At 38.7% G+C, this 11101-nt stretch overlaps 1 protein-coding gene across 1 annotated transcript; it reads left to right on the top strand.

Annotated features, from left to right (window-relative positions):
• Positions 1 to 2578: 2578 nt before the first annotated feature.
• On the top strand, positions 2579 to 5729 carry hoxc13a (homeobox C13a; the record flags this gene model as incomplete). The annotated part of the gene is made up of 2 exons (XM_079177553.1): positions 2579 to 3242; positions 5473 to 5729. The coding sequence occupies 2 exons, from the start codon at positions 2579 to 2581 to the stop codon at positions 5727 to 5729; spliced, it is 921 nt and encodes a 306-aa protein (XP_079033679.1).
• Positions 5730 to 11101: the final 5372 nt, after the last annotated feature.

The raw sequence follows: 11101 nt of genomic DNA, 5'->3' as shown, positions 1-11101 counted from the left end.
TATTATGAATTCTGCAGTTGTCCCAATATATATATATATTTAATAAGCTTTTACTTTTTCTTTTTAATTTCAATGATTAATTTTGAGAATATGTACAAAAACGTCTTTCAGCCTCAGTTTAGAGAACACCGGCAGGCTTAGGGTGTGAATTATGGTTATTGCAACATAAGGAACTTAATCAAATTATACATGTTCTAAATGGAACAGCTTCAACTGTCCCCGAGACTGTGCCGCCTGTTTACCAACGCTGCAACATCCATGTCTCCCACGACCGACAAATATATAGCCTACAAAATATTTGTGAATGATGTCGAATTTAGGCTGAGAGAAAACAAAATGAACCGAACTAAAAATAACATGCTATATCATTCATAAACTGAAGAGGACGTAATCTTCTGAAGTCTGAGCTTTCATGGAACAGTTAGTTTAGAAGGAGCCGGTTTCCTTCAGCGCAAAAGCTGTCAAATTCCTGATCCTTGAAAAACAAAAAAAAGAACCACGAGGGAATATTTGGAGTTCTCTCTCTCTTCACACACAGCAGATATTTTAGAGTAAGGGTCTCTAAATAACACCTAGTTTGCATGAATACTCTAGTGTGAAGTTCATTCTTGTCTGTCTAGACTCTGATTACGACCCTGTTTGTCTGCGTTTTTTTACCTTGACCTTGGACTTCCGTGCAGCTGCCGTTTGGATGAGCCCTTCGTAGTTGTAATTTCCTTGAGACAAAAGATCTATAGTCTCTGTCCGAGGAAGGACAGGGGTCTAGCTTCCTCAGTATACACATTCTCAATGGTGGCCTGATTATTCCAAAGGCAGCTCAGCAGTGCAAAAATGTTGATAAACTAGGGCAGCTTGTAGCTTGCTTTATGAGTGACTCATGGGTTAGGCCTCACAAAAAAGTAGTTTATGGACATTATGTGGCCCTATACAATCGGTAACATTTGAACCTCAAAAATACAGTCAAATTTGAAATATTAAGCCAGATTTATTTTAAAGAAGCTGGGAGGAATAGGTAATATCCTCAACTGTTGTGATTACGGGGCCTGGTGACGAGATTAACTAAATGACGTTATGGATTTAGAAGAAAGCGTTAGCTGGTGGCCAGTTCTTCAATTCAGAAAGAGGATGTGAGTAAATTAACGGCGGAAGAATTCCAGGGTAAAATATAGGACCGCATTTATGATGGCTCGTTGAATATAAGGTCTATACACAAAGTCCTGAAAGCGGCCCATTGTTGTTATTTGTGCCTGGAAGCGTCAGCATCCACTTGTAGGTTGTGTTATGAATGAATAGAAACATCACATGGAGTCGTTTGATGGTCATTTTAGTGGTCACGTTATGGCCCAAAAATATGTTATGTCTAATGGAGTACCTACTGCGACATAACGTATCTTTACCCCAACCATATCAACACTGAACAGTTGTATACGCTAAAGGCGGCTATCATTCAATGTGGGTGACTTTTGTAATTATATATTTAAATGAAAGACACACTAAGTAGCATCTGAAAGGTAATTTACAATGACTGTATCTTACCTGGAATAGCGTTCACTTCGTCCTGTGGCTGTTAATGCCGAGGTGCAATGGCACTCATTCAACACATTCAACTTTGTCAATATTAACATGTATGGTTGTACCACACAAAACAAGCATAACCTGTAGATACAAAATATATATTGTTTCAACCTGACTGATTAATAAAAAATAAACACGTCATGCAAAAGTTATAATCAGCTATTTTACGCTCCAATATCAACCTCTACAAGGTAACATTATTAATAAACATAATTGTTATGCCCTACTGGAACATATCCACAACTAGTCCCAGATTCTCATCTCAGCATGTTATGAGGTGACCAGTGGCAGCTGGAGCCTATACGGGTTTAAAGGAAATTTGTCCTTCAAAAAAAGAGTGTTGATAGGAGGATTAAAACACATTTGATCTGATAACTCTGTGTTTGTTAATGTGTACTTTGTGACGATAGACATTATATGGACTGCAGACCAGGGATTCCAAATTGAGTCCTTTTACACTTATTATTATTACATTTAATAAGTAATAATACTCAAACCTCAACCGGAACATAGCTTTCACCAAGTGAAACATAAAGTGTGTGCACCAAAACGCCAGGAAGCAAGTTGAAAGCTTATGTTCAAAGGTGTAATCAAAAATGCCTTTATTTTTTATTTTCCATGGTGACATGTATCATATGCTATCATATTCTCTGGCTGTCCTCGGAATCGGCCAAATCTCACAGGTTATTTCCCTTTGCCCCAATCTTGCGAGTATCCAAACTCCCCTTTAAGGTTGTGGGTCTCAGTGATTTAAACCAATGATATCGCTCGATATTCTGCAAGAAAGAACTGTGAAATGCGAGGCAGTGGGTCTTTAAAGGGCTGCTCTGCCCAACTCGCAAGCCCGATCGCGTAGGACTTGTTAGCATATCACGTGCCAGATTCTTAATGAAGTGGACACACCATGGTTTCGTGTGCGCATGCGCGTGGTGTAAAATGTAGTTGGAAATGAGGTGTCCGTCTTGGAGTAGTCGACTTTTAAAAAGCATCGGCAGCCCCTGATATGACGACTTCGCTGGTTCTGCATCCACGCTGGGCGGACACCTTGATGTACGTTTATGAAAAAAGCCCGAATGAAAACAACCAGAATAAAAGCCAAACAATGGAGGGACTAAGCGGTAATTGCCCTGCGACCCACTGCCGGGACCTGATGTCGCACCCCGCTCTAGGACGACATTCTGGCACCATAGCGACCCACCAGGGCTCCGTCTACTCGGATATTTCCTCTCCAGACACCGGCAGGCAGTGTCCCGCTCCTCAAACATCGTCCAGTGCATCTTTGAGCTACGGCTATCCTTTTGGAAACCCATATTACGGCTGTAGATTGTCTCATTCGCACAACGTGAACTTGCAGCAGAAGCCTTGCTCGTACCACCCCGCAGAGAAATATGCCGAGCCCAGCACTGCGCTGCCCGCGGAAGAACTGTCTACCAGGGCGAAAGAGTTTGCCTTCTACCCGAGCTTCGCCAGTTCATATCAGGCTGTCCCTGGATACCTCGACATGTCTGTGGTGCCCAGTATCAGTGCCCATCCCGAACCGAGGCACGACGCCTTGATCCCCATGGAAGGCTACCAGCACTGGGCTCTCTCCAATGGCTGGGATGGGCAGGTGTACTGCTCCAAAGAGCAAACGCAGTCAACTCATCTCTGGAAATCACCTTTTCCAGGTTTGTGAAAATAGTTAGATTTTTTTCTTCCAGTGCTTTCTCCAGGCTCTAATTCATAGTTCAACAGCTTGCTTTTAATACACGTGTCATCACATTAAGTACTATATTTAAATATAGCCGGATATTTTTGACTTTGCTGAGATGTTATTGCTTAGTGTACACATTTGTTGTGTTAAAGTGCCAATATCAACTGACAGAAGTCCGGGGAAAGTAAATGTGCTGAATAAACATAACTGTCAAGCCATATGTGAGTTATCATATGTCCTTTATGGGCTCTGTAGCCAGTCATTCCTCCGTTTGACATTGAGCAAATCTTCATGCATTTTCCTAGATGTGTGCGTAAAAATCTGAATTGTGAGTTCAATGAGATTTTCAGTTTCATGTCCCTTTACTGGTTACTATACATTCAGAAACGGAACATTTGCTTTCGACAGTTAGTTTTTTTTTTCAGTAGGAAGTCATATGTTAATATAGTTTCAGTTAAGAATAGGAAGCAGCACCAGTTTAGCCCCTTGCCCTCCGTTTGACAATATAGTGACTAAGCTATGTTTGGATGGTCCCAATGTATCTCAGCGCCCTGCGATGTGTCCACAATCTCCTGCATATAGGATTCATTTGACCAATATTTGAGTTGCATATAAACCTCAGCATTTCACAAATGGTTCACAACCACTGATCTATTGACATGATATAATCCAGGCTTGCCTTTTGCTTTACTTATCGTGATACATGCAAGATATCTGAAAATGCACAGGGGCCCGTCCAATATGCAGTTTACAGTGTGTTTACTAGGCTGCTTCTTTTACCACAAGGGTGTATTATATATGTGAACTCTGTAGGTATTTAAATTTCAGATAGTAACGTTCTCAGACCTCGACAGGATCTCTCACACGACATTTACCTCCTTTTATATTGACAATATCAAAAGAGCAAGCCACGCAGGCACGGGCACGTAGTCAAATGCGCGCGCACACATGCACAAAAACACAAGAGCGCGCTGTCGTTGTGTTTCTATCTCACCTTACGGACATACCATATACACAAATACAGTCATGCCAAACTAGTTTTCTTTAAAGACTGTACAAGTGAACTCCACTCACATATCCTCAATTTACTTATGACAAAATATTTAACGATTAACTATATTTGACTGAGTAGAAATAACCACAACCCCTAACTGTAAAATTACATGGTGGTAAAAAGCTTCATGTCTCACAGCTTGCCACTATTTCTCAAGGTAATGCCATACTTGTCCTGTCATGTTTCTCATTGGCTGTCTTGCACTCAGGTCTTGGTGAAAAGGTGTAATCCCAGAATGTATTATACCTGAACAAGTCAGGTAGCCACTGCCAAAAGGTTTTGGGGCTTTTAAAAAGGACAACGTGGGGGGAAATTATGTCTAATTTTCATAAAAATTATGTCAAGTTTTTTTAAATGAATGAACTTTTACCTAAATTACGTGCAACACGTGTAACTTTGTGATTGCGCAACAGAGTTTTCAATTACTATCACTTTAGTGGCCAGATGAGGATTTCTTTTAGTTGCCAGATAGTGATTTCTATTTTGTAACCAGGCTCTGACCGGCGTATTACAGCCACATTGAGACTTATTGCAGTTTATAGGCCTACTACACACTCTTACCCAGTAGTTCATTATACGAGATACGAGATATTTATCCAAGATACTAACAAGGTGTGTTGCGTAGTTTAGTAGATTGTCAATCAGAAGATTAAGTATCAACATGTAGCCATAGGAAAAACTGGATCACTTACCATTGCAAAACAAAGCACAATTGTAGTGGCAGTAACCAGATAGTAACTATTCATTTACAGAAACCAAGGATGACCCAACACTGTATTGCGTTCCTACATGCCAGGTGTAGTAGCTACACCTGAGACCCCCTCCCCAAGCCATCACACACACACACACACACACACACACACACACACACACACACACACACACACACACACACACACACACACACACACACACACACACACACACACACACACACTCTCTCTCTCGCACACGCACACACACACACACACTCTCGCACACGCACACACACACACGTTCGGACAATCAGCAATTCAATCTAAACATTGCCCAGTTTGCTTCGGAAACGGAACAGTCTTGACAATTGCAGTTGCTGCTAATTTTGAAGTGAAACATTGCGGTGTTTTTGCGCATAGTCTAATATTTCCGTGGCATTTGTTTCCCCCTACAGATGTTGTGCCATTGCAGCCTGAGGTAAGCAGTTACCGACGTGGGCGTAAGAAACGTGTCCCTTACACAAAGCTCCAGCTGAAGGAGCTGGAGAAAGAGTATGCAGCCAGCAAGTTCATCACCAAAGACAAGAGAAGGCGCATCTCGGCTGGAACCAACCTCTCAGAGCGTCAAGTCACCATCTGGTTCCAAAACCGGCGAGTCAAGGAGAAGAAATTCGTCTGTAAATCCAAGAGCAATCATATGCACACCACTTGATGAGAACAGCAACCTCCTTGAAACTGCAACCAACTCATAACTTCTAACATATCATGCCATTTATTTACCTCTTGCATCAGAAATCGTGGCTGAAGAACATTTTGGCAGTGTTTTACTTTTATTTAACCCCCGTCATCTCCATCGACCATGTCACCACATCCCCTGTTTTCAAGTTGGAGATAATGCTCTAAAAACTGTGAAAATATTGAAAATTCACTTCACATTTGTTCTATGATTGTACATATATAAATATATAATATTTAAAACGGTATCTGTATTTTAAAGACAAGTATTGCGTGTCTGTCTTTTTCTTTTTCTTTTTTATTCAAGCCAAATCTCAAAAGGACTGATGACATTTCAATGACTTGTACAACGAGCAGATCAAAGCAGAGAAGACTTGTTTGATGCCCTTTTAGAAAGATAATCGCCACATGGACATAATTTGTGGCGTAATGACACCTTGAGACTTCTTTAACAAAAAGCTCATAAAGAGGACTTTCGACAGAAAGAAAATGTTTTTTTTTATTTTGTGTTCCTTCTGAATATCAAAAGCTATATTCCTGTGTTGGAAATGTTTCTTAAGCCAGGGGTAAAACAAGACAAAGCTCCTATGTTGTTAATCTGTATAGTGCAATGCATTTTTATTTAATTCATATTATCTAGTATGGTGGAACTGTAAACTGGAATATCCCAAGACCTGTATGTTTTCCTTTGTCAGTGAAGGATTCTGTCATGCAACTGGAATGATTGTAAACTATTAAAATCAGTGAGTATTACACATAAATGCACAGTCGTTTTATTTTATTTGTTGTCCTTGTTAGTGTAGCATTGCAGCTGATCACACGCCTTGACGAAGTCTGCAATTTCTACTTTCGTACAGTATGTGAACGGTATTGTGGTGTTGAATTACGTACTGGTAACGTGTTTCATAAATAAATGATGGTTATGAAAATGCTTAAATATTTTAGTCAATACTTCCAGTATTGCCTTCCGTTTCAACTTACACACATGGTGTCATTAAGCTGCAGAAGCTCTAAACACTGTCGTCTTTCCTCCTCAACTTGAATCCATAACATCAGCAGCAGATGAGCGAGTGAGGATTGTATGTTACAGAGTGACATGATTAAGCTTGATTAAGACTTGTTGGGCATCCTGGAGTCGTGTTAATGGCATAAGGAGATAATACAGTGCTTCATGGTGTTTGGTGAGCAGCAAGGCGCGTTTTCTCAAACTGAAAAATACCAAGTGAATCATGATATTTAAACAATTTCTGTTCCAGAAAGAAACGCTGTATTAAGACTTGATCCTTATGTATCAGTTTAAAAAACAAACACGTAATGCGGGTGAGACGAACTACCAAATCTACCACGCCCTGCCCTCCAACTCCAACCGCATTTTGAATCGAAGTGAATATTCAAGATGTGTTAGCCTTTACTTCCAGAAGTGCAATTTCAGAATCCTATCAAACAGGCCGAAACCCTCTTAACTGCGATTTATTCAACAGCTTTCACAGAAATGTACTGGTTGATTCCAGCATATTATTTTCAGACCTTTTTCATATTCCACAGGTAAATTAGTTATTGTTCATCAAATGAGAGGATCATTATTACCTGCACCTAAGAGTTCAACAAGCACGTTTCCTCCCCTGTCACCGTCCGGTGTATTGAAGGCCAGCATTATATTCTGCTTATTATGCTCTTAGTAAGATATAACGAATACATACATAAATTATAACCTGCCAATCATTTGCTTGTGTCAATGTACTTTTACAGCACATGCATACCTGTATTACAGGCCATAGTTTTGCAGTCCCCCGCGTAATTAGTTTTGATTTGACCTGCTATAGCACACTGTTTCAGTATAATTAGGTGAGTTTAGCAATTAACTTGGATGCATTCGATTCTGTCACCTATATCTGAACTCCCTATTTATTCCATCTAAGTACGTATTATGGATACGTACACGTGCCCACGCTAAGCGCTGGTATCAGCTCGAAGTTGGCATTGCAGATCGAGTATATATATATATATATATATATATATATATATATATATATATATATATATATATATATATTTATATATTTATTAATGGATTATATATTTATTATTTAGAGATCCTGTATGTATGAAGCCGGAAAGTTGTATGTGCGGACATTGTTATCGAGCAAAAGTAACTTATTCTCTCATAGGCAAGTTAGGCTACTTCAGATATGAAAGTTGAGAATATGTCGAGAAATTACATTTGAAAACGACCGGTCTCAGAATAATAAACGTTGAAGGTGGCTTACTTTTAGATACTTTAAACTAATATATCACAAGTCCTTATTTTAGTGTTAAATCTAAATGAACTTAATTGCAGAATAGTTCATGTCCTGACGTAAATGCAAATAAATAAAACCTGTCTTTTGTTTTTAAGTCAAAATAATTCACTTATAAGCCCTAACTATTTCCCCCTGGTGTGTCTAATGTTGAAGCTATTGCCGAAAACATGACGTCAACATGCCAGTGTTTTAGTATTTAAAATTGTCAATAGGTTAGCTGGGCTTGTCACTTTTTCCAGTTCTTTTTTTTCAAGTATTTTGAGTTTGTTGATTGGAATCCAAGCCGTTGGACTTACATTTCTTTTAAGTTTGTCTGCTTCCTGGATTTTCGATCCTTGTGGAAAGTTCTGGGTCTCCTGATTTACCCTTGACCATGACTATGCAGTCACTTTGACCTTGACATCACAGCAGATTGTGAATAATAAATAGGGGGCTGGACACCAATGCTGGCGGTTTGTTTGTAGGCAAACAAGGTGTTATTTCCTTGTCTAGACGGCCCGGCTTAATGGCATGCCATAAATACATAAAAAAGGGGAAGTGTAGCGATATCCTCTGACCTGCATTTCTGACCATCTCTCAGAGCTTTGCATTAACATTTGGGCTCTGTTCCTTTGTGTTTTGCAGAAGTCCTCTGGCCCAGGCACTCTGGAACCACCAATGGTTTCATGCAGTCTTCATGAGGTGTGTATTAGGCTATTCACCAAAGGACAGGTAGGACTTTTGACGTCTCACACTAACACCAGTAATCCGCAGCAAGCAGCCATACTGGCTACGCAGCGAGAGGAAACGATAATACGACGTCGCCCACACTATAACGATTAAAGGTATGGCCGTTTTCTTCCTACTATGGCAGTAGGCTTACATGGACTTTGTTTTATGACGGTTTAGCTCACAACAACAGTCAAAACTAACTTCCACAGACATGATGGATATATGATTTGTACTTCATTTGTCAAATTGTTATTTTCTTCAAAGTAAAGCGCGTGATGAAGTTGAGAGAAAGTTAGGCCTCCTTTATACATGAATACATGTAACTCTTGATATTTAACAACATTATAGCCGAAATTATAATAATAATTAAAATAAAAAGTTATAGCAGTATATTTAATGTCTGCCACATAACATGACGAGTCTCAAACTAAATAGTTTTAAAAAACTTGCACAATATGTAAATTATTTGTATGTAATTCAAACGAATCATTTGACTTTCAACGTACCAGAATGTAAATAATACATGTCACGATGGATAAATACAGAAATACCCATATGATCCTATTTAAAATAGTTTTTATACAATTGTAGAAGAAAATCTGGAACACTGCAATATACAGTTTCCAGTTACTTTTTTCACTTTATCACTTAAAATAATGAAGCAGCCTACACGCCCGGGATTAACACTTAATATACCAAACAAAGCAAGACCCATGAATAAACTCACTAAACCAGACAATACTTTCAAATAATAATGAAGAAGTAAACGAAACTAAAATCTTTGCACCCTCATCCACCGCTGATTTTACCTTGAAAACATAAGGTGTATTTTTAAAAGTTGCATTGCTTTTAGTTGTGTGTGTGTGTGTGTGTGTGTGTGTGTGTGTGTGTGTGTGTGTGTGTGTGTGTGTGTGTGTGTGGAGACGTCAGATCTGCAGGCCACGTTCAACAGGACACATGAGACAGGGGGCTGATAACCTCTGGTGGTGACCAGAGGAAACTATCAGGAAGTGCTTCAACTCTCTAATTTAGGAATATTTAAGTTCAGTTAATTTGTTGTTTTATGGTCATGACACATTTGGCTCAGTGTTGTTTGGTTCTGTGCGTTTTATAATATTTATGAAATATGTATTTGACAATTCGTATCATTTTGATGCAGAAGTTTTTCTAACTTTTAATGTTCAAGCCCTGCTTGTGTAAATAATGCCACAAATAGAGAAGTTACAGCTGAAGCCACGTTTGTCCTAATCATTGTACGCTGTTATCTTTTTGTATTGTATAATTTTACATTTATGCAATCAATGCCTTGCTTTGTGTTTTGATGGCTCTACGGTTAGAATGTATCCGATAATGTGGAAATCACATATCGAGACAGTATAAAAAAGAAAAGATAACCAAGATTTTAAGTTCAGTTTTGTATTTATTTATGTAGCTCCTATTTATTTTTTCGTTGGTGTCTTTGCCTATAGCTATGATATATGGCTATAAGAATATATTTCACACATTTGACTGCAGTCATGTCCGTCACATATGTGTTGAAGCGTTTTAATCCCTGACATGTGCTTCGTTCGGTTTGAAAATTCATAATTTGTTGATCAACAATAGTCCGAGTGGATGGGCACTTTTTAACATTTGATCCACCTGATTACAGACAAACACACACTCACACACACACACACACACTCACACACACACACACACACACACACACACACACACACACACACACACACACACACACACACACACACACAAATAAACCCTAAAGTTGAAAATTAATTGAACAGATATTAAAATAAAAGATATTTTAAGAAATGGAACATTTAATCAAATACCTCGCGCAGCTTCTAGCATTATAACTTTATACAAAATGACCCCAATGGCTTCATTATAAATGCTAGCATGTTTGATTTGCATGTTTGATTTGCATTCATGTAGGCAGGTGACATTTTTAGTGATTTAGAAAGCTTTAGTGGCAACATAATGTTTCCCACTAGGCTACATGTATGTACATACGAATTATACATACTGAATTACTATTAATGTATTAAATTATGTGTTATTAATATTAAATTAAATTTAAAAAATCCAGATGGATATGGGCTTTACTTAAAAAACATGTTGAAGTAATAGAATACATATTGTTTTCCTAAGCTTAGTCATAGAATATGAAAGCCAAATGAAATACCGTCTGTTGTAAACAAACGCAAAAGATCAGCCGAACCTTTCAACTTATACGTTGTGGGTTCTTAAGGCTTCTCTTGGTGGTTTGTTTTCCTTAAAGGGAGCTTTAAAAGGGTTGTAAGGCTATAACTGTGGCGACCAGCCTGCAGAGAAT

The sequence above is a fragment of the Pholis gunnellus genome (genome assembly GCF_910591455.1).
Source record: "Pholis gunnellus genome assembly, chromosome: 2".
Classification (NCBI taxonomy): domain Eukaryota; kingdom Metazoa; phylum Chordata; class Actinopteri; order Perciformes; family Pholidae; genus Pholis; species Pholis gunnellus.
This window is presented reverse-complemented; position numbering and strand designations above follow the sequence as displayed.